Source organism: Phalacrocorax carbo, chromosome 3, assembly GCF_963921805.1.
Source record: "Phalacrocorax carbo chromosome 3, bPhaCar2.1, whole genome shotgun sequence".
Classification (NCBI taxonomy): Eukaryota; Metazoa; Chordata; class Aves; order Suliformes; family Phalacrocoracidae; genus Phalacrocorax; species Phalacrocorax carbo.
The window spans coordinates 78,319,875-78,345,224 of NC_087515.1; the positions used below are offsets into that span (position 1 = coordinate 78,319,875).

At 35.9% G+C, this 25,350-nt stretch overlaps 1 protein-coding gene across 1 annotated transcript in view; it reads right to left on the reverse strand.

Annotated features, from left to right (window-relative positions):
- Nucleotides 1-203: 203 nt before the first annotated feature.
- The window catches only part of FIG4 (FIG4 phosphoinositide 5-phosphatase), a 33,227-nt gene continuing 8,080 nt past the window's right edge, over nt 204-25,350 (reverse strand). Inside the window, exons 6-9 of the mRNA XM_064448559.1 lie at nt 23,684-23,879; nt 20,051-20,133; nt 15,502-15,591; nt 204-2,118 (exon numbers count right to left, since the gene is read on the reverse strand). Of these exons, the coding sequence (XP_064304629.1) occupies nt 1,941-2,118; nt 15,502-15,591; nt 20,051-20,133; nt 23,684-23,879 (547 nt within the window). The 3' untranslated portion in view covers nt 204-1,940. The remainder of the gene's footprint in view (nt 2,119-15,501; nt 15,592-20,050; nt 20,134-23,683; nt 23,880-25,350) is intronic.

The window sequence follows — 25,350 nt, forward strand, 5'->3', positions numbered from 1 at the left end:
ATTAGATGTTGAAAAAGAAAGGATCATCTTTTGCCTTATCTGTGGTAAAGTCATACACTTTCAAGAGCAACTTTTATGATTTACCAGTGTCTATGAACAACAAAAGTATAAGGATGGTGATAGTCTAGGAAACATTCTTTGAAATAGTTGAAGTGCATCAAGAAAAGAATGCATTTGCCTCATTTGGATAAGGACTCCAGCTCTACATTTGTCCAAAGCAAGCATTTATTTCTTTAAATTATTTTTCATATTGGACAAAAGAATTCAGTACAGGTTTTTTCCAGAGGGAAAAAAAAAAAAAGACGCCGACAGTTGCAATGAAGTATTATCTACAGTGAGATTTCATTCTCACATCTCCTAAAATACATTAATTTATCTCAAAACAGTATTTATTAATTAACAAAAGAGAACGGACACCAAAATTTTTCAGTATCTTGAGGTACCATGTTCTCTCACTGACTGCATAGAAGTCATTCCTTGAGACACAGACTTAATAACAAGAAACTTCTCTCTTTTCCCTTTACCCACTGCATCTTTTCTTTCATTCAACTACTGATGGAAGTACAACTTATTGCATAAAATATACAAATATATTCAGAATATGTTTGCAGCATGCAGCCAAGAATCTAGGGTAGCTGCCTGCACACAATTTACTACAAACACAAACATGTTCTTTCCACCTAGTACATGCAGTTGGCTGACATCCCTAAAACATTTATTCAGTTATTCCAGAAAATCCTGAAATATGGTCTGTACAAGCTCGTGGAATAACATGATTTGTCAAGGATGCTGCTCACTGTCACTATGCTTCACGGCAAAGGGCTAGAAAGCAGTGTTGGGAATTGTAGCTTGTAATTGTAAATAAAAGGGGTCATCCCCCTCCCCCCACCCCCCCTTTTTTTTTTTTTAAGTTGAGAAACGTTTTAAGCCAGTCCACAAGCCCAAATTAAACAACCTATTTCAGACACCTGCCTCCTCTCCACTTCTTACCTAGCACTGGGCATGATGTTCAGTCTTGTCTAACCCAGCTACTGCTACCCCTTGCCTGACCACCGCAGCAGATCCAGCCTCTATACCTCACTAATACGGATTTCTTGGGAGGCTGCAGGCGTGAACCTGAAAGCATCTCGCAGGAGTACAAATACGGGGATGGAAAGATCATGCTCTAAAAAGGATAATGCCTGTCATAGAGAAAAATGACAGAACTAAACCCAGTAAAGTGGAGAGCATTCCTTCATTTGCAGATGCAGTCACTAAGTGGTTCACCTCAGATGCCTACTAGAAGCCCATCATAGTTAGTCACAAGCCATTTTCACCCTGCATGTGGCAGAGAGTCTGTAGCTACCAGCACCAGCAAGGTTAGTTTTGACACAAATTAGGGTCACAAACTTTTTTAGTCTAGATGCAAATTTTGATGTTGAAATAAGCCACACATTTTTCACTTCTGCTTAAGAAAGCAGTCAATTACAAGCAGTCATTTTAGCACTTTGCTAAAAATCTCAAGAAATATCAGAAAACATTCTGTTGTAAAAAAAGATATTTTGCTGTCATGGAACAAAGAGGAAGAAAATTATTATCTTCTGATTCTTATGTACAAATCACTTCAACTTGACTAGCAAACAATGTAAGAAATTAATACAAAACCTACAGATGTAATATTTTCTTTGCTATAAATTGCTACATACTTTTCAGTGACTGTAGGTGCTCTGATTATTCAGTTAGTCTCTTAAAATACACCTTCACTTTCAGGTGAAGAGCAGATATTAAATCCCTTTGTTCCTGTAAAGCACAATACTGTAAATGTATAATAGAAAAGCATAATAAATAGAAATGTTAGATAATAAATTTATTACTGCAAAATACCAAACTAGGTTTCCTTTCTAAAACAATTTTTATGACCTATCAGTACAGCAGACTTGGCAGGAGAATCCAGCTTGTATTTACATGTATCTGTTTCGAATGTACTCTCTGTACATGAGGAAGTCATCTTTTCCCAGTGGCTGCATGTTTCCTCTTCCAGCCTGAATGTGCGCATGAAAAACCTCTATTGATTTCCTATCGGCTCTTGGAGGCTGGACTTCGTAAATATTGTCTTGAGAAAAGGAGGAGATAGGTATTCTGGAAAAAACAACAACAAACAAGCAGAATTTTTGGAACTTTAGGTAAAAATTTTCCACAAAGAGAGAAGAGTATTTCTTTTCCTTGAAATACATATAAGAGTCAATGAAAGGGCAACTTCCCACTAGATAATTCATTTACCTAGATTTTTATCACTACTGCAGACCTGATAAGACCCAGCTTTCCAAGTAGGGTAATTAGGTAAGCTGTCACTAATCACATTACAGAATACTTTCTCACTTCCCTCCACTCTGTCCTCATTTCTTCATCCTTCCTCAGGTCTGCTATGGTTAGTAAGTACCCAAGCTGAAATAGGTCTGTGCCATGCATTACAGCAGGTAACAGGAAAACTTTATTGAGCTATCCACTTAGTAGCAATTATAACAAGTGATTATACTCTGAACCAACACATAGAAAGGATTTACCAGATAAGAAATTTCCATCTAATTATCAGGAAACAGACAACTTATTACCAGCAAAAGCACTCTGTACACTGGAACAGCTAATATTTTATGAAAGTATTTTTTTAAGTAGCTTTGTAAAATAAATGCTATCTTTAAACCTACTAATCTTATGAGAAAAACATATAGCTTGAAAGTTTACAAGAACCTGAGTATGTCAGTCCTTTTCTAAGCGCTGTTGTAAATCAGACTCACTCATAAGGTAGAAGCTGGTCTTTCAACTGCAACACTTGAAAGCTGCATGGCCAACAGGTCAAGTAAAGCAATTATTTTCTTCTCTTCGGGGCTTGACCTACCACGTTTGGAGAGCTGTGCCCACTCCTGGGCTGCTCTCCAGTACAAGACAGACAATGAAACACTTGGACGAATCCAGCACAGGTCACCAAGACGATTAGAGAGCTGGAGAACATGGCACACGAAGAGAGGCTGCAAGCCCTGGGTTTGCCCAGCCCAGAGAAGACAAGCTAATGGAGACCTTATTGCTGTCAGCAACTACCTAATGGGAGGGTATAGACAGTCTAAAGCCAGACCCTTCCTGGAGCACATGATTAAAAGACAGATTTCAAAAGGGAATAAAAAAATGCAACATGGGAAATTCTGGTTAGATGCAAGGGAACTTTTTTTCACTCTGAGGGTGATTGAACACTGGAACAGGTTGCTCCGAGAGGCTGGGTCACCTCCCTCCCTATGGATAATCAGAATGCAAAGGCATGTGGCCCTGAGCAACCTCATCTAATTTGGCCCTCCTCTGAGCAGGGGACTTGATCAGATGACCTCTGCGGTCCTTTCCAATTTATAATATTCTGTGGTTCTAAGCCAAACACTTCAATAGTAATGTGTTCTTCACAATCAACTGCAAGGTAGCAACAAAACTATTTATACTCAGTACATAATGAATTAATAAACACTAGAAGTATTGGGTAGTAAATCACTTTCATTTTAAAGCACTGTAGCTATTGTGAAAGCTGTATTCATAAATATACTATGTACATTTCCCAGCAATATTTTAGTAATTTATTTATAAAAATACTCCCAGAGTTGAACACTATAGATGTTTAATCTGTGTGATAGCAGATCAATTTGGATTCCACAACAGAACATTCAATGACTAACACATTGCCATCTGAAGGTTAACCTACGCATTAACTTCTCCTTCTGTCAATACTGTTTGAGATTTAGAGGAAATCAAACCTTGAAATGAACTCCAAGAAAAAACGATCTGACAGAACTATGCTTATCTAGAACAGTGGATGCAATGCACCTACAAATGCTAAACAGGAGAAACAAATTATTTCTCCATTATGAAAAAAATGACATATATGTTTTTAAAGAATTCTCTAAGTCAACAGTTTCATACATTTTAGCTCCTATTTCAGCTGGAAATAGAAGCTAATTTACTTTCTAGCTAGCTACTAAAATACAACTGCTTTATACTCTATATAAACAAAGCTGCCCAAGTATTCCGTACAACACTAACATTTCAATTCTAGATACTCAGTTCCCTACCACCACATAGAGTGAGCACTTCTGTAAATCAGATCTTTCCTTCTAGGTTGAACCAAAATTTCATGGGCCAATTAGCCCATCTCTCAAGAGTAGCTAGCAGCAATTTCTGAGGACAGATTATTGAAACAGGACAATGTCTTCTCCAGTATATCCTCCTGTATTTGAGCAACCAGGATTTAGGACCTACCTCAGGCAAACTATGAAACTAGACTACTGTTTCATGAAAAGTCATTTCCAGAAGTTTTCACTGTTTTCTCTAGTATCTGACATTGAAAGAATCATGGGCCTTGGCTGCTCATAATTCTTACGTTAGGAGAAATGGTGAACAGTCATTCTGTTTGCCTCCTCCACATCACCACTATCATACAACCAAGTGTATTCCATCTCTCCGCATACACTGGTTATTTTCTGGTCAACCTTGTCACTTTGCCATTTACACAGGGTTCCAAGGTCTTCTCTTTTCTCTTTGATAATGTAGTGAGGACTGAGACTGCATTTAATACCTGAGATTTTTCTAAACTAGTTTTTCATTTCTCATCTACTATTTTAGCTACTGAAGACAAATTTTCTAAATACTTTACATAATAGCTTATTGGCATAGTAGCCAGCACCAGTAGCTGAAAAAGTCAAAATGCTATTGTTAAATATTGTATGAGCATAGGCGCATATTTTTGGGCTTAAAACTTCTCAGGTGAGAAATTACAGCAGCAACTTACTGTCAAAGCTCACTATCTCCAAAAGCAAACATCGACCAGCCCAAATGCAATGAAGATTCATAGATACTAGCATCGCTGCCATATTCCACAGAAGCCACAGTCATGACTCGCTATCTGGGTGCTCTTTAAGAGACAAGAAGTTATTTTTGTGTCTATAATTTCCTCTTCCAAAAAAACATGGGATGATGCCTTTCAAAAGCTCGAACATTCAAATGATGGCAGAACCCTTCTATACATGAAATGCAGTAATAATTTTCTAGCTGCATTCTGAGCATAAACTGATGTTTGACACTGTTTCTAAATGAGGACCTCTATCAAAACTGCCAAAAAAACTTGCTCCCTTGTTTTGTAGCCTTTTATTTTATTATAATATGTTGGATTTTTGGATGTTTCATTATGTGATGGTTTTTTAGTCTTATAAAATGACTGCAATGTGTTATGTAATATAGTATGCCTAATATTCTACTACAACTGGAATATAGTATATAAAACAAGATTTCCATATTAAAGTAATATTTTTCAATTTCATATTTAAATTTTTATTTTTCCATTTTACATCACAATAAATTAAGTTGAATATACTTTGACTGCAATGATAGAATTACTTAATATGGGTACACTATTGAATTTGAGGCAATAAAATCCCTGGTCACCCAGAGTTAACTGCATACCTAAAAACAATTTAAATTTTACTAGAATTTTCTAGATTATGTCATAGAAATATTTGGTCATTCTAGAATTAGAGACAAAAGTAAAGCTAAAGAGTTTTCAAAAAGTGAAGCCTTATTACATAGAATAGATTTTTAATTTTCTTTATTTTAGATTGTATTACGATTCCTGTTTAGTCGTCTTAGTCTTAGAATCCTGTGGCACTACAGCGGAATGTAAAGAAATACTAAAAATGTAAGTAAGCCACCTGCCTGTATGATTAGGGTAACTTTTCCAAAATGCTTAGCTTACCATTTTTATGTTTTTCTTAACACAAAGCTCTTATTTTTAAATAGTTGAAACTCTTCTGAAGAGTCCAACCTCTGCTATTATGCTCTCACCAAATCAGTGTTTTATTTTAGTTTTTGTTGGTAAACTGTATGAATAATACTATGGAAATCCTATCATATTTAACCTTGCTATTTTTTTTCCTAACAGAGCAATAGCTTCTTCTCATTGCCACTATTATAGGCTTCTATTTTATTATGAAACTTTAAGGTGGGTATTTGCAGAACTAGTTCCGAACATTTGTCTATCTAAATGTGTATCTAAATGCTTTAAAAGCAGATTGCTTTTGTAAAGCACCCACAGCTTCTGCAGATACTTATTTACCAAGTTTAAAGCATTCACGCTAAGACTCTAGCAACGGTATTTGACACTAGCACGCTGTACTAACTTACTAATGTCACTAACACCAAAAGATGTCACTTGCCCAAATGCAGCTGGCCTGTCTAGTCCACTAGCAAGTGAACAATTAAGTAAAAATACAAAACAAAGCCATAACCTTAATTTGATGCCTTCTCTATTTATTGATTTGATTCTAAAGACATGATATTTCTGAAGCACTAATGAGTCAAAAGTAATTTCCTTTGGCACAATGGAAACTGGACAGCAAAGCATATCTCATTTTGAGCATTTAGTACCTAAATCTCAATTTTCCACCTACTTGCTTCAACATGATAAAAATATATCTAAAGAACCTCATGTTCATGCATGCCAATTTTGATTAATAACCCTGTATTAAGCTGTAACTATTTGTAGAGTGCTTATATTATCCAGTCATTTAATTAAAGCCATTTCTCTTACATGAATAGTGTTAAAATGTAATCTACTTAATAAGTTTCATATCTTACAATAGAGTCATGAAGGAGGACACATTATTTATGACTTGGCTATCAGATCTCCCTAGAGACCTGTAGCTCTATGGCCTCCCAATGAAAATTACATAGATAGGAATGTAAACACCATGTCATGAAGGACAGCACCCTTGACACGCAAAGTACAGTTATCTTCATCCCACTGTGAACAGGCTTTGTGGTGTTATGGTTTCACCAAGAGTAGCATTCTCTCTATGGTAAGAGAAGGTACAGCTAAAATCTTCAGTTACAACAAAGGCATTCCATACTTTGAAGGAAAAGTGCATGATGACGTGCTTAGCTCTCAGAAGTATAGCAGTCACCAGAAAGCCACCACATTTGTTTCAACATTGATTAGTTCTCATGTCTCTAAAGTATACCTAAAGAAGGAGGCCAAATGTACTCTGTTGTCTTGTTTGATTTCTAAGCAAATATATCTGACAAACTGGCAAATCCAGAGTTTTTGTTTGGTGTGTGTCCCCCATAAATGGTATCCCTTTAAATTGCTTGCTGTGCTCTTGAAAGAGCCTTCAGCAGAATTTTCCTTCCCTAGACACCTACATCTCCATACAACAAAGTTTCAGTCACATTCTTTGTGAGTGGAGAGGACTGAAAAACAGGAAGCCTCTCTCCAGTAATATGGCAACCTGTATCTTACAGAACCAACCAGCAGCAAAACCTGGGCTTCATCCAGGTCCTACAACTATCACCTGAAGCTCCAACAGCATGTACAGTTTCAAAGCTTAGAGAAAGAAGGGATGTCTTTACACAGGTACACGTCTAAATGAGCATTTTACATTCCAAATTAGAAGAAGCTTCTCTACAGTGCAGACAGAAGGAATAAGAGAGAAGGTCAGAACATCTGATACAGAAAGGTGATCTCTGAGGAAAGATAAATCTTTTAAGTAGGGATGATTTACGCTGACCACAAACTAATTCAAAATTTAAAGATCGCACACACAAAGGAACCTGGGGGTAGTACAGGTCAAAACAAAACAAGTACCAAAAGAACTAAAAAAAAAAAAAAAAAAAAGAGTTTCTTTTGGAAAAAGTGTTTCTTTTGGAAATTAAAATTCTAGACTTACTTTTTCAAACAGGATACTTGAGGAAGGCAGTTCTCTTAAATTGATGAACAGAAATTTATCAAATCTCAGAGAAGACAGACGTTGAAGAAGGCTCCTGAGAATTTTCATTAAAAAGTCTAGAAGTAGATGAGCTAAGGTGGCATATAGTTCAGCACTTTCTGGTTTCTGCTAGAGACTGTTAATAATACACAATCCCAAATTCAACAAAACCATAATATACAATGTAGAAATAACTAGATTTACTGCCCTATTTCACAAGAATTTGTTATGGTCACATTTTTAGAGGATATGATTTCAATGCTGCCGACATTAGGATCAAAATGAGACTTCACAGGCAAAAGTGAGAAACACCAGTGCACTAACGCCAAAATAAAATTAAAAAAACAAGCTTCAAGCCACAGAACTTCTGAGGCATTTTAATAGTGATCACTGTAGCAAAAGATGCAACAGTTCTTTATTTAAAATTTGGAAAAAGGCAAATTTATTAACACAACAGACCGTATTTTGACACATCAGAAAAAAAAAAGAGAATTTAAGGCCGGTTACAAAACTCAAAATGGTTTTTTCTAGTCTTGTGAAACAACTGCGTTAACGTTTTAATACATGGCATACTGAAATGCTAAACCAGGTGGACAGTAGATACAGACAAGCTAAATTTTCAGGTGTGTTGCAGTGACAAGGTCCCTGTCAAGTCAGAATTGTACTAACTATTGCTTTACAGCTCAAAATATTTTTTTCAGGTTAAAAAAAGCCCTTAGGTTCTGAAAAATTATGGCTAAATTTAATTGCAATTCATGTATCATTCTGAAGGTATGCATGCCACTGATGCAGGCTGGGTTTTTTACATCAATGGATGGTATGAGTGTGACATGTAGGTTTTTCTTCAGGATTCAGTGTAGGTTATATGGAAGACTCAGAGATCAAGTGTAAAAATTCAGCTATTAAATATTTTCTTTTTTTAAAAATTTGAACCAGACATCAATAAATGAAAATTAAGATCTAAATCAGTATGAGGCAGATGAATGCTAATGATTTTATTGTTAAAATAATATTGAGCATCTCATTTGACAACGCTACCAAAAATGCTCAGCACTTGAGCTTTTTCACCTGAAAAGCTCAGAGCTTAATATTGACAGAACAGATGAATGGGAAAAAGAAAGATAATTCTTGCTACATACACGGGGATCTGAATCACAAGGAGTTCAAACCATTTTCCCAAGATCCGTGGAAAAAGCTCATGCTCTCCAATCTGTCCAAAGGGCGCTATGCAAGATGACTGAGCCAATCTAACAAATTGCCATCCACCACATAAGAAAGTTCTGCTGCGTTTGACCCTGTGGCTGCCTCTTCTGTGCCAACCCCGGTAATAACTGGGCCCTTCACTGGTCTAAATAATCTCATTAATCTACCAGGAAACTATCTGCTTTGTTTGCTGAATTGGTTTGCTGCAGACCGATATGCTGAACTGATTATGGAGCACTGTAACAAGTAGCAAAGCTTGCACAAGTAACTAAAAGAAGTATGTGATAAGGAAGGAGGGAAAGAACAGAACCGACCCCTTTTGGTGGCAATGAACTGTTAGGATTGGGTCGGCTGTTTTGTTAAGTTTTCCCTTCAAATCCAGTCATACTGTGACTTAAACCATAATGCCAAACCATTTCAGCTGTCAAACTTCAGTAGAGCATTTTATAAACCATCACAACATGGACGTACTTATTTCCTTCAGTCCCCAACCAGCTCTTCTGGAGAGTCCTACAACTCTAATCATACTATTGCTTTTCCCCAGACCCTTCCCAGTATTATTCTTTTTGAGATGTGTAACTAAAAAAGAACAGAGCATTCAAGCCCAAAATGACAAAATAATTTGTTTTATGTGGTGTTGATTCCTGATACCCTCTTGTCTTTTCCAGCCAACATGAAGTATCAAGTACCTTCAGAGAAAGTGCCCACAATGACTTTAAAAACACTTCCCCAGAACAAAAAATGAAGATACTCTCAGCAGCAGTCAGCTTAGTCAAGCCATTTTGCAAGAGACGAGCGCATAGACGTTGCTAAAGTCATTCAGAATCCCAATGAAGGGCAATCTTTCATCTGCAGACAGAAGACAAAATCCAGGTAATTTGTAAACAGCCCAGAGAGTAAATTTCAAGAGAATTCTCACAGGCAATAAATGTAGGAGAATCACAGAAGTGCTTTGTTTAAAATGCTAAGAGTCAAAAAGAGGAAAGATTCCAATTAAGTGAGGAAGACTAATCCTTAAAGCTGTTTTTAGAATACCAGATCAGTGAATATATGTGAGTTGAAAGAAGAAGAGAAAATAAAATTGTTGTAACACATCTAGTTGGATCAGTTAACACAGAGTGGTTAATTATTCTAATCTCTGCTCTGAATCAAGAGTTAATAGTGAGCTACATACTTTTATTTTATTTAGAGGTATACAGAGGTTTAGATCATATATGTTTCTTAATATACAGCTGTTAAAGAATATGAGATCCAGTACAGGGCATTTCAAAGTAAAATGAATCAAAAAAATCACCAAACAGGAAAGAATTTAATCCATCACAGAGGCAAAGAGTTTTTAGTTAAGGAGGGAAGTAAGGTAGATTACTCCCAGTTTAACAGATATATTTACATCTCCAAGGAGCTAAAGCGGCGTTTGTTTTAATTAAGAGGCATAGCTATCCTGTTTCCAAGAAAATGAAGAAATAAAATGAGTTGTAGGTAAAAACACAGCATCTATTCAGACCCTTCTGGGAGATCTCTAAGGGGAGACTAAGGATAAAAAGCTTCACTGAAGATTAGATTTGCTCTGACGAAGGGTTGTCTAGCAAAAAGGTGCTCTATTGGGTGCAGAATATAGTGTGTTTTTTGGTTTTTTTTTTAAAAAAAGGAAGCCTTGACTGCCACCTTATCAGAAGACAGCAAACTAGATAAGAGACCTTTGCGATTTAAGCTTAGTGTAAACAGATAACAGAATATAAACAACTTCTTCACCTATATTTGTAATGAATATTAATAATTCCCTGTTTTGTGAATAAATGCTTTCACTGACATTTATCTTTCTGATGTGAAGCAACGTATTGGGGTGCATATTTGAAGCAGACAGCATGCAAAAAAGCACTGTACTGTGAAACTATCAACATGCTTGAGAATCCATGATAACTTGTAATTTCCAAAGTCGCTTCCTGACTTATTATGAACACCTTTTGAGTCACTGTTTTCACAGCAGTGTCAAAAAACTATTTAGTTATTTTGCATGGGTTTAGTGTAAAAAAGAAATTTACTTAACACTCTAAACATCCTTTATTCATTTATTTCTGCCCTTCAACATAAGGAACACCCCCAGAACTCCTAGGATGTGAATACACAGAAAGATGACAAGTTCCATGCCAACCTTTTCATTAGTACAGTTATAAAGCAGTGATAATGCCAGGTTTACAAATATAAAGCTATTTTTATCTAATTCTCCAAGAAATAGATCTTATATTAACAAAGTCATATGAAAGTACTGAATGAACAAGAGAATTGCTCTGAACTGAGGCAAGAGCTTTCAAAAGTAACTAAGGTTGTAAAACACTTCATTAAAATTAGAAAATGTACTGCTCTATTTGTACTTTTAAAGTGGTATCACAGATTAAAAATACTCCAGTAGAGCACTTAATTAACAAAAATGGAAAATACAGAGGTCTCCATTGTTCACTGAAATTCATTTCATTACTTTTATCTTGGTGAGAAAATAATATCTATAATGTTCATATACACAGAAACAAAGAGTAAAAAAAGCCCATATACTACTTGTACCTAGTTAGCTGCTAACTTGTAGTCAGTTGCTACTCGATTCTGAGTCATGTTTGATCAATACTTGGATGACAAGCAGGATCCAGGTAGTCTTGATTAAAAAAAAAAGATTACACATTTAACATCAAGGGAACTTTTGAAAACATGGACTATATGATATAACTCTGAAGACAGGGTATGTTTTAATAATATTTAAGGTGAATATAGCCCTGGACCATGCTGCAGGTATCGCTTACAGACCTGTTCTCCTGCTTGAGCATCACCCATGCCCCATAAAACCAAACAGGAGAGTAGATACCTACGGATGAATTAAAGTTGGTGCACATGCATTGTTGCTGTATTGCATAGGCTACAATGGGTGCAGGCACAGCACACTTCTCCAGGAGTGCAGCAGTGAGTCAAAACACTCAATTCCCTGTTCAGGTGGGAATCAACTTTCTGGTGCTCCTAGATATAAGAAGTACATTTGGAAAGTGATTGAGAGCGTATTTTTCAACAGTATTATTTATACCACACTGCAATGAGTACTAAGGAACTAGGAGCAGGTGCACTGTGTCAGCCAACAGTAATTATACTACAGTACTCAAAGTCCCTCTTCACATACGTGAGAATAGATTGTGCTAAAAGTAGTCCAGCTCTGTTTAGCTCTAACTAAAATTTTACCCTTTTTTCCTTCATGGAACTTCTATGAACAAAAAGAGGAACTTCAATATCCTTCCACATTCTCCACTCCTCTTTAGTATTATTTCACTGCATCACTGTAGTCCCTATTCAAGTATCCATTTTTTGATGCTAATCTATACTGGCTTAAATTTAGAAACTGTAAGAAGATTCTCTTCAGTATTTCTGCAATGCATTCTATTTGAGTTCATCAATATCACTGAAGTGACATGGTAAAAATAAGAAATATTTCTTTCTGTATTTCCTTTATGTATTTGATAAAATTGGCCACAAGGTTTAAGGTTATGAGGGACTTTTTTTAAGATTGAAAAAGGATATTTTTAAAAAAAGATTTTATTGAAAACTGTGGAAATGACAGCCACTAACCTAATCCTAAATTATACCTCACTGCTGGTGAGAAACCAAAGTTTTAGATTGAGTACTTCATTTTACTATGAAAAGGACTGGGGTTTAATTGCATTTGTATCTAGAAGGAACTACTGGAGAATCACATTTGCCAGAATTTTTTTTTTCAATTTAAAATGCATCTAACATCAGATTAATAGAAGCTACTATAATTTTTCAATTTCTTCAAGTGCTCCTTGAGAAACAAGGAAATATACAGTCCAACAAGTGCAAGATGTGCCTCAGCTGGTATTACTGAAAACCCTCTCTCTTGACCTAATCTTGAGTATAGTATGTCCATGCTATTTTACCTCTAAAAAGTTAGTATTCTCCAAGGAAATTCCTGATTCAAAGCAGCGATCCAAACTCAGTAAGAGAAAGCTTCCGTGATCCAGAATTGAACGTGCCTTTAAAGAATGGCTACATTTATGACTTTTCTTGACAGAACAATCTGTCACCATCCAAACAGTATTTAAACATTTTTAAAAGTTGCAGAACAAATGCTGAAGAAAATTTTTTAATCTGTAAAAAGATATACTTTCAGAAAAAAAGATTACCTACTATAGGACACCGTTTCCTCTCAGATCTGCACAGAAGAGCATGTTTGGCAAAACTGGCAGAGAAAGATTATCTACATGACTTCAAGAGAAGGAGTGTCAGGAGGCACAGATTTGTGTGCTCTAAGACCTTTACACTTCCACTATTCAGAAACACATGGAAATCGTACTTGGGAACGGAAAAAAATTAACATCTGACTACGCAAAACCCAACAGAATTGTGTGTATAGACTCTCCAATGTGTTCATTTTATAGCAGCATACCATGGGGAATAATCTACTTTAACGGGGCAAGAAAGGAATGATTACCTCCTATGCCAAACATACCAGGATATTTTGCAACTACACAAAAGGAATTGACTTTGTTTGTAGCAAAAAATATTCCTATTGTTATAAAATATTTTCTTAATAAACATTTCCCTTCAAAACATTAAAGGCTGTTCATTTTTTAAAAACAGTTTTACAGTTTGCCAACCTAACTTAGTATTTTAATACCCATCTGATATATTTTATTACAAAAGTACAGGCACATTGACCTACAAAGTGTAACCTTATTAATGATGAACAATGTGCAGTGGCATCATCACTTTAAATGTATATAATACCAAATGACTAAGCACTGATATTAGGCAATATTGTCTCATACACAGTATTAAACCTGTTTCATGTTATCCTGCTCTCTCAGCCCCACTGAGACACCCCCAGTCTCTATCCCGACTTGGGTAAGTCCTGTGTTCAAGGTTCCCCCTCACTTCATCATCATAGAGAGAATGGACTAGAGCCAGTGCAGGAAACAAAGCTGAGGCTTCTGTAAATCAATGGATTGCAGTCATGGTCTGCAGTTCTATAGAGTTTACATGCTGTTGGGTAAGAGATCATGTACCCCAGAGACAAAAGTAAATAAAAAACCTGTCTTGGTGAAACTTTAAGCTGCCCTCAGTACAGGAAGATGTCAACTGGGAAGTTAGGAGTTGATCACCTAAATTCCAAGACCTGCTTCAATAATAGTATATTTGGATAATATCATGACCTTTTTTTATACTAGCACTAAGAAAAGTTGCAAATGATCTGGCCTATCACTGGAGCCCATTCTTGTACAGCAGTAATCAATCCAGAATCACAAACAGTTAAATTCCTTATTTCAGTATAGCTTAAATACAGGCACCTATTGTAATTTTAATATTAGAGTTATTTTTCATAGTAATGGAAAGTTACTCTACAACAGAATACAGAGAAGTTATTCCACATGGCAGGTATCCCTGGAAAGCAATCCTCCTACCATGCCACCACAATTGGCTTTATTTAATATGACCCCCATACTAATCTTTCGGGATTTAAGTATTCAAGTGTCTCATTGAGAAAAAGCACTCAGAGCTTGGTCTTCCCTTACAACCTACCATCAACTACCTACCTATTTGGAACAAGATGCAAAATATATCTACTGTAACAAATGAACTGTTTAAAAAAATTGCCTTGTCAGCTCAAAGTATCACTGACAAATGCATAGAACCAGTATGTAACGCAGAGCAGACAACCAAGAAAACCCAAGGAGATACTTCTGAGGAAAATGAAGCAGAGTAATTGTTAAAATAACATCTATGCAAGATTCAAGATGCTCTTTTCTTCAGCTAAAACACCCTGGATAGTGATTAAAGCTAGTATGGATCCTCTGACTTCACTGCCACAAACGGGCATTGAGTGCACAAAACAAAGCAGGAATCAATTCCCACTTTTTCCTCCTCTCCCCAGCACCTGGCCACTCACCAGAAAAATAAAAATATAAAAATATAAAAATATCCCATTTGACCTCTCAAGACTCCTCAGGTGTCCACTAAAACAAATACAGGGCACTTATAGCATTCTCAGAACAAATAAATTCAGATAACGGCACACTAAAGACTGAGTTGCAACTTTGAATGTTTTTTTTAAATGATGAATACACACGTCAACCAATCCCTTTCAAACTAACTCTTTCAGAAGCAAACACAGCAAGAAATTGCCGTTTAAACTCAGTACCTTCAGCACTTTGTGCTGTGATAACTCACGACTGCTAAGGATTTTGAATACAAAAAACTTGGCATTACAAAAACCTAAAAACAGCAACAACAAAAAGGAAACAAACAAAAAAACCCCAACCAAAAAGCAAACCACAAAAACAATGCACTTTTTAAGTTACAAGGGAGAAACAGGAACTTAATTTGTCATGCTATGGATTGAATCCCTTTATGCGGTAAAAGCAACAGAAGAATGACCCTCAAACAATTCAACATCGAATTTACCTGAGGATTTCTCAGGTCTATTGACAAAAGCAAAAAGAAATAGGCTAAAAGGAAAAAGAAAAAGAGTACTTACAAATTTATAACCCTATCCAAGTGGTGTTTTGAGCAAAATTGCTGGCTGCTCTTGTCTTGTTTATGCTGACTCTGTCCAAGCTGAACAAACCTGGAAAAGGCAGTAGATAGGAGAATAAATCAAAGAAAATAAAAGAACTATAGCCCAAAATTCAGCAAGTGGAAGAAAAAGACACAAAAAAAGTGAGTCTCAATCATGTTATGTAGGCACTGATTATGAACTACCCCTCTGGTAAACAAGAGATATTTTTAAAACTTTGCAGGGGTTCATGTGAGAACTCAACAGCTTCTTTTAGCTTGAAAAAGATTTGCCTGTTAATCGGTGTCACCTAGTACATCACAGGATAGAAAGAGGCCTCTGCTCATATGAAACAGGCAGTCTGCTACAGTCAACTTCCTATGTCTTTTTCAAAGCAAATCAGTCGGATTAATAGCTTATGGGAAGAGTCAAGACCAGAGATAGAAAGTCTCTCAAGTTTCAGATTTAAGTCAGTCCTCAGCCAAATTCCATCCAGTTTATTTAGCTGAAACATTCTCAGTCCAGCTCACTTATTTCCAAGCACAACCTTTTGGGAGAATTACCCCATCCCTAAACATTTGCTGGAAGACACTGAAGATGAAAAATACTGCTATGGCTTTTTTCTTGGCAATGAATCGGAGCAAAATTTTAGAAAATAGTTAATCAGCAATCTTGTTCACTCAGTCTAGGAGGAAAAGTCAGAGGGTTTCAAGTATGTGTAGTTATCTCAATTGAACTCAATTTGTTCACTCTCCAACATATCTGTGCTACTGAAAACAGAAGTAAACATTAGTTGCGATGTTAACACTTTAATTTTCTGATGCAGTGGGGTTTTTTAGTAGCTCACTTTCATTTAGCTTAAAAATAGTCTTATTGGTCTATTTCAGAAATATTTACTACATTTTACCAGGGACAATTAACAGTGCAAAAGCAATTGCATGGGAGAGTGTACAGAAGGCAAAGGAATAATACATTCCGAAACAACTTATTGTGACTTTTCTTTCTGCTCCATTCAGATTCTATAGGGTAGAAGCAAAAGCCTCAGAAACATGTGACATCACATGTCATGTGATTGTCACCACGCCAACATTCAACATGGATGTTGAAGGAATAAATACTTACATTTCTAAATAACAGAGTTATAAGTGGAAATAAAGATAATGAAGATCATCTAGTGCAGGACCTTGCTATTGAAACAAGCTTTAAAAAGACCCAAACCCAAATAAAAGCAAACTGAAGGTATAAGTATTTTTATTAATTGCTTCAAATTTTCCAATATTCTGAAACAAACAAGGCCCAAATTAACACAGGCAAGTTACCAGACATCAGTACGACAGCATGCACAGCTGATCTGCAGCACCCATCCTCAAATTATTTGAGGGACCTCCCATCCCTTCCAACCTCAACCAATCTTTGGTTCTGTGATTTCTGTTTTGATGAGAATTAACACAAATAATCTCAGCCATCAATGAAAATGGGCTGAAGAGATTCAAGTTGCTTTTAATTTGTATTTGCAAATATCATTAATATAGATCAGCTGACGTAAAGTAACTTAACCTGAGGTATTTTAAGTCTGCGAGTCCCTGATGCAAATAAAGAAAAAATACGTAACATGCCCAACAATGTCAAGTGGCATCAGGATCTTGCATCTCCATTTCCCTTATTACAACAATAGAAAAAGACTTGAAGTGAGAACTATAATAAGACTGTGAAATAAATCGGTGCTATTCTCAAATGATGTACATTGTAATAAAGGATGTCAGTAAATCTATACCCTCCATGTAAATCAGCACATCAGCCCATAAATAGGACTACGTCCTGTTAGCTAAAAGAGGTAAGGAATTTATAATTGTTGTATTTTTAAAACCTGCATTGCTTGTGGGAAATTAAATAAATGCAAGCTTTTTTTTTGTCTTGAAAAAGATATGAATAGGGAGCTTCAAAACCCCCATGGAGTTTACAGTACTAGTGTAGCAACAGACTGAATCTTAGTCCAGCCTGAAAGATAATAAAATGGGAAGTAGCTGCAATTCTGGATGTTATCGCAGAGCTGTTCATCTGCACAAAGTGACTCATAGTGGACACCAGCTTGCACTGGGCCATCTGCAGAACAATAACTACCTGGTACACCAGAGGGTAATTGTCAAATTGACATCCATTTTCTAGTGGTTAAAATAAGGAACCAAAGTTAGAGACACAGGTGAAGTTAAAAATTTCAGAGATAAGAAACATCCTGAAACATCCTCCTCAGCCCTATTCAAGTGTACTATCTTCAAATTACTCAGCATGTAGGAAATAGGTAGAAATGGGAATTTCAAAGAACCAAAGAGTGCAAAGAAGTAGCTAACTGTAAAGAAAAATTAACAGAAAAGACTTTTAAATAAAAAGAAAAAAATGCTTTGGGAGAATTAATGAACTAAGTCAGGATTAACCATCACATATCACCACATGAGAAGATATCACAGTGAATTAAAACTTCCCTCACAAACTGAAAAGGTTTCAAATATAACAAGGTAATCACTGCTATTAGACATTAGAAAAAAACCCCAAACACACACAAGCCCATTTCAATGCATGCCGTATTCACTTCAATGTACACACAGTGTTTTTCTGAGACGATGTGCAGTTTTCTTACACCCCTTTTCTCAAACTCCATTGACTCTACATTCTAAGCAGGTGCTTGAAACATTGGTTTGTTAAGCAAATGTAATTGGTTTGCACTCCTGATGTCTTGCATAAGCAATCACTCTCTTAGCAACAGCATTATAAGCCCTTAGGAGCTAAGAGGGTCTTCAATTTGGATCTACATTTCCCCAACTGATCTCCAATACTAAATTCCTATTATTCTGACTAGTTTTCAAAGAAGACAATTGCAGTTCAGGAAAGAATGTATAATGGAGAACTGAATAACTTTTCAGTTTAGTTCTAGTTCATCTGTAACTGCAATTTTTCTAGTTCAGTTTTGGTTTGAGTGAAAAAAATTTCAAAAGGTTCAAATTAGTTTCCAGTTCAAGAAAAAAAAGACAATTTAAACCAGTTTCTTTTTAGTTTCAGCGTTATTCTATGATATTGAGGAGAGAATTTGAGAACAATAGTGTAAGTACACATTTTTTACCAATGGCAACACATAGGCAGAGCTCTATATGGGGTTATGGCAATTCAGAAACAGCATTCCTGATACAATGGGTGTCACTGCCTTTTGCTGGAGAAGCATACCATTAATTTGCTGATTGCTCCAGGGAAGCTGACAGTTCATGGCTCCTGAAGGAGTGGTGACAACTGTCTTGTAGAATATAAATGTCCAAGTTACCCTTGAATAAAAGCCAAAGGGTTTGTGTAGTTGGAGCTGGGAGGTGATACCTTGATGGTTGCCCACCAACTCTTACTTCCAACAGCTCACAGTAAGCCAGCAGCTCTCAGCTCCTGAGAAGAGCCTGCAGGTGCTGTGTGGCATGCTGCCTCATGTTGTAGCACTTTACCTCAAAGTGCAGAAACTGAGTGAGAACTTGCTGGACCACCTAAGGAGCCCTATTTTGTCTTGCACTATGCTGTATCTTGCTCATTTCCTTACGTATGGCTTGAATCCACAACGCCATTTATTCTGAACAAGTGGCAGTATGATGCTGTTCAAAATGCAGTGTATAAGAGCACGTTATTAGACGCACCACGCTTACTGTTCTGCGTATATATACAGACACATGTAAACGCACACACCACATATATTTGCATGTTGTTATTTCATGAAACTCCAATAACAGCAAGGGCCAAACTGACTTCTCGCTCTCCTGAAACTTACAGTACAAGTATCTGTCACTTAGATACCCATGCTTCTACAGTGTAAGTTATTCTGACCGCTTTTCTCAACTTTCCTCCTCATAGTCTATACCAGATTTAGTAATGGTCTCAAGATCTCCCTACAAAATTAACAATTTTTTATTTCAAGCTCAAAAGGCAAAGATGTTTCAAGACAAAGGTTGAATATTATTCAGTAAAGTAATTGTCCTTGAACGTCAAAAGTCACACAATTATTTAGATTTGAGTAAAAGGTAACAGTTAACACATATCTCCACAAATAAGACATGTTAAAAAAAAACAACCCTTAACTTCCGTTGTTTTGTATGCATTTTTCTATAAGAGGCTATTTCAACTTATGACTGATTCGAATTAGCATAATTCAAAATTTGAAAAATGTAAAAATCACAGGCTACATAGCTTAGAAGCATGGAACCATTCCTAATATGGAATTTGCTTATTAATTTCCAGGAATATATTAAGTGACAGGTATTTCTGCTGAAGCATCTTTCATTCAATTTAGGTTCTAAATTTTGCATTCAGACATCTGCATAACTTCCACTGAAATTGGAGTTGACACAGACATCTGAAAAGGATTTGTTTTTAAAATCAGAATATTACATTTATCTAAATGTCTCTAAAATCTATAATTTAAATAAGCTTAAGCAAAGGCTTTGACAAGCTGTATTTAACTAGCTCCAATTACCTTTTACTGATTACCACTGGAAATTTATCTCACCTAGTGTATATTGTGAGATCATCTTCTGAAGGAACATCTGAAAGATTGACTCCATACACATCTTTTGTTGATTGTACTACATTCTGGAACATAAGAAGAAAGATTCAGACTGAGGATACTGCAAAAACATCCAAAGAGAAGTTTGCTTTCAAGAAAGGAATTCTTTCTAAACCTGAAGATAACTTCAAAAGTGCAGGCAAAACCAAACAAGTTTCTCATATACATAGTAATCTTAGCCTGTGCATGGTTTTTTTTTTAAATAAAAACCATTTATTAAAAACATTACTCAAGAGATTTGTTCAACAACGAAAGGATTCTTAAAAGATAACCTCAAATAAAAAAATATATTATGAAAATAAATTATATTTATAGGATATACACTGATGTAGGTATTAAATTGTGTTCTGTGTTGAAACTTAATATAGAATAAATCATATTTGTTCAGAACGTGCTCCCATATTTGCTTTCACATTTCCTGCTGTCAGTTCTGAAACAATTACAAACTTCAGGTTGAACAAAACTATTTTTATTTTATACAGTACTCAGTCATGCCAGCCAGCTATAACAAGGATTCAGTGCACATTCAATACTTCCCTATGGCTAATGATTCAGTGTTAAACTGAGGGGGTTTACTGACAAGTCACATGTGACTGCAAGTAAGTCAACTACAAAAATAGTTTTCTTTTAGTTCAAAAATATCCAAAGTCAAAGAAGAACTTCGGAAAGATATGTCCTGACCAGAAGTATAAAAGCATTTTATTATTAAATTCTGTGAGATGTGAATAGAAAGGAACCAGCTGTTTGGGCTCCCCTGCACCATACCAGTACAATTTTTCTCTACTCTACAGTTGCTGAAGTAAAAAATACCAAAATTCAAATCCCCGACCAAACACCCAATCATTCTGGAATAACCATATTTACTCAAGAATGCACCTAAAAATATAAGCTTACAAATATCAACTGTTTTACACACAAAAATACCCCACACTACTGTTTCTCACCCAGACTTCTAGTATTTTTGAACAATAGTATACACAATCCATTTTCACAAATGAGAAAACAGTAAAGTGCAGACTGACACTGGTTAGAGTGCTGGTAAGTTGTCAGTTTAGCTAAGAGACATAAAATGGACTATTTGCAAGCTTAAGCTTTTAAGTGCATTCTTCATTAAAGTTTCTTTTTTAAGGTAAGCATAACTTGAGGAAACAAAACTGTACCTGAAACATTTCTGTGGTTTACCAGTTCTAGTAGATAGATTACCACCTTTTCCAGTCATAGTTGTTTTTGTTTCTTGCTATGTTACTCAGTTTAGCCATCAAGTTTTGAAACCCTCCCTTACAGGTCTTCTTTTTAAACTTTTTAATACATGTGTAGACACAACAAATAATTGCCATTGGCAGAAAAATAATTCCAAAACATTTATTGAAAAGCCTGTATCTGATGCTCTGCTTAGCCTGGTAACGGAAAAACAACACTTCACAAGCTGAATGAAGATCAGCTGGTGAACATGTTAAAATCTAATGCCTAACACAGTCTTAAAGATTACTAATTTTTATGTTTGGTTTCTGATCAGAATATTTCCATAAACATCACGCCCTCAGAAATAATGTATCTAAGAGAAGCTTTGTACTTTTGAAGAGAGTAAACAAATTTACAATGGCAGGCAGACATTAACCATAACCCAAGTTAATTGCTAACGTAGCAATTCAGCATAACTGAATAGGTAATCCTTTTCAGCACTGCAACTTTAATAAGCAATGGCACAAATTAACAACGCAAATTATGACTAAAATTCAATGCATGAAAAGGTGCTAATAAAATGGAAAATATTTCTTCATGTGCATTACTAAAAGATTCAGAATAGCTCACCCAGTTGGTAGCCATTAAAATTCAAGATTATCTTAAAGCATATTTTGTGTTTACATGCATGTTTCATTTAAGCACCTTAAGAATCTGAAAAAAGGTACCTTAGGTCTGAGTGTTGAAGTGTATTGATGGTGAAGTGGAAAAACTGACATGTAACTTGTGCAACGATAAGAATCAAGAATAAAATTTCAGGTTGGATTTCTGTTAAAAAAAATCTACAAACAATCTGACTTGCTGGAAAAGAGATACTCTATTATTCAGAGATAACAGAAAATTTTCAGATAAAATATCTTGCATAAACAGAAATAAATGCACTTGCATTGGCATAAAAATTAATCCAAATTGTCCGAAATTAACACCATACAAATTCATATTTTTTACTGAAAATGCTTCATTAAGGTTAGGAAGAAGACTGCGTTCTACAGAAGGCTGAAAATCCATTGTCTGAGAACACACAACCCTAGGCTAAAGACTGAATGGAATGAAAATTTGAATTGTAACAGAAAAAAATGCATTAAATTTTATACTGACTAAGGTCATAAATACTGAAGTTTCTTCAGAAGAGATAATGTGTACAAGCACAACCCAACAGCCATTTAAATTAGCTGTGACTTAAAAAAAAAAAGCCCACGAAAAACGAAACACTGCAAATCCCCCCCAAAGCAACATAAATATTTACCAAATTTGTATAGTCACAATTAGCATACCCTTTTGCTAAAATATTTTCAGTAGTACCCAAAACAGATAACATTTGCAGTGGTACCTAAAATAGATATATACAAGAAAGAATTTGAAGTGATGTTACCTGAATTAATAAAATAGATATTTCCATAATACTTCATACAAATTAATAGTCATTAAATTAGCACCTAAGGATTCTAACAGAATTGGAGTTATGCCAGCAAAAAAAGATTAATAGCCCACAACTGAGAATACACATTCTTTTCATATGACTGTGCATACATGATTTCACTATTATCCTGCCATTATCTTCAACCTTAGTAGTAGTAAAAGCATAGGACTAATGTGACAATATTATTGAGCACATTCTATTGTTAGACCATATAATTATGAAACAGCAATTTTAAAATCTTCATATAAATCAGGTCGAAATTTAGCCAGATTGCACATGAATTTACAGTTATATCCATCATTCAAAAGGAATGGATTTGTAATTGAAAGAGGTGGTGCTCAGGACCACAGATCCATACTACGTGTCTTTAGGGGGTTTGCTCCAGATTAGCTCCCACGGACTAAATGTTGGTTAGGTAGGTAGATCAGGTATGTTCCTGGAGAAGCATCTCCCAGTTTAGTTCCACCCAAAAAGGATTCCCATTTGCATGCTTCAAGGCCACCTCGTTATGTGAGCCACAGCACGGTAAGGGACAATGATCAGAAGTGCACTACTGCTCTGAATTAACACACTAACATAGATATATCTTATGCTTTATGTAATGGACTACACCTGACCTGACTACCTTTCAAATGCCATAGGTTTCTTAACAGTAATTTTCATTTTCTGAAAAATGTTTTCTGCTGTGTTTTACTATCACACACAAGAATAGCAGCAACATTTTACAAGCAGTTGTGCTAATATCTACACAAAGAAATGACACTGGAGACCTTTATCACTTAATTTCTCAGTGCTTTACTTCTGACTGTTTTATAACATTTACTGTTTTAGTTTGGTTTGGGTTTTTTTTAGGGAAATGTGAATTTTAAGTCCATGATTAGCCTTCTTGCCTGCGACAAAAAATAATTTCTTACCTCTGTGATTTTTGTATTGTCTCCTGTATCAGTCACCTTTACTGGAGTTGAACGTTGAGAAACAGCACCTTCATCTTCTTTGTCTGTCCCAGAATCATCTTCAGAACTACTCGACACTGCTTCCTCACTTGGGGGTGGAGGAGCACTAGCGGCTGTTTTGCGCTGCAGCACAGTTTCTTCTCTATTACTTTTGTTCCTGTTACGAAAGGCAGTGTGTATTTATGAAATCAGTGAAATATTAACAAGTATTTGAAACTCCTAATTTTGGTTACAATCTTACTGGCGGAAATTAATTCTATGCTCTGGAGCAACTTGTTGCTCATCTTTCGAATCCCCCAGTTGATTTACTTATCTTCAATCTCTTCTTATTCCAGAACATTTAAAGAGAGCTCAAAGGATTATGTAAGCTTTTCTCCGCCAGTTCTCCGATTTTTTTACCTAAATCCCTCCCTGACACTGAATGTATAAAAAGGAATAAAAATTCATCGACACATAACATCTTTGGTTTCGAACTGGGAAAAAATTTTACTTTCTGATTAACGACATTAGCCACTCCACTAGCTTTCTTAATCTTGGGCCTAAAAAATCTTCACCATAATGTCACTTTTTTCCATTCCTTTTCCATATCCCCCCCCCCCAAATTTAGTTTAATCAGCAACATTTCTTGAAGTGGCATGTATTTCTCACTCCAGAAATTTCAGTCAACATAAAGAGGTGCCTTATTTCTAAAATTCTTCAAGATACAGCATCTATATTTTAGTAGGGTAACACTGGGTTTAACTGTACAAGCTCTGAAAGACATATGTTACTTTACCCATCAGAAACTGTACCACCAATTGTACCAATTGTACATCCTCTACATCCCTTCCTACTGGCCATAGAAGGGCATGTGGTTGCATTTTCCTCTCAGACACTGTCACAATCTTTCAGGGACTCTGGAGGAAGAGGGACTGGAAGGCAGGTAATTAATATGTTTATAGACAAACCAGTTCTGGAAACAGGGAAGCAACATCATCTTGCTGAGGTGACTGTCCATCTATACACTGACATTGTGCGTGACTTACTCTAAAGGAAGGTCCTTAAAAGCATGCTAAGAGGCTTTGACAACAGCATGCAGTTTGGTGCAAATGCTGTTTTGAGTTGCAGCTCTAGTGTTCTCATCAGCAAACAGCACGGAGGTCACCAGTATCACTTGAGCTCTAGTGGAGCACACCATAACTGTCACAAAGAGTTATGCTTTTTGCAGTCAAACTCATACAACAGTTTATCACTGTAGCAAATGAGCTAAACTTTATATGCTTTAGGTACACATTAAAGAGCTAGGAGAGTCCTCCCAAAGGTTCGTGATCTGAGAGTATACCCCACCCCCAAGGACATTAACATATCAGAAGAATTATTACAGCTGGAACAAATGCCTTAGGAGAAAAAAACCCAACACAGGTCAGTTCAATTTCTGGCTCAGCAGAAACTGACATCTCCTTAGATTGAGATTTACAGAAAGTTATGAAGACATACTGCATTCTTTTTAGAGAAAATTAAGGTTATCTTCCCTAATTTTCTAAATGAGGTGAGTGTCACAAGAAAAACAGTCCTTTCTGAAAGCTGAAGAATGGACCAAGGAGCCAAACACTTGTAAGAGTGAAATCCCCACCCCATCGCCAACACAT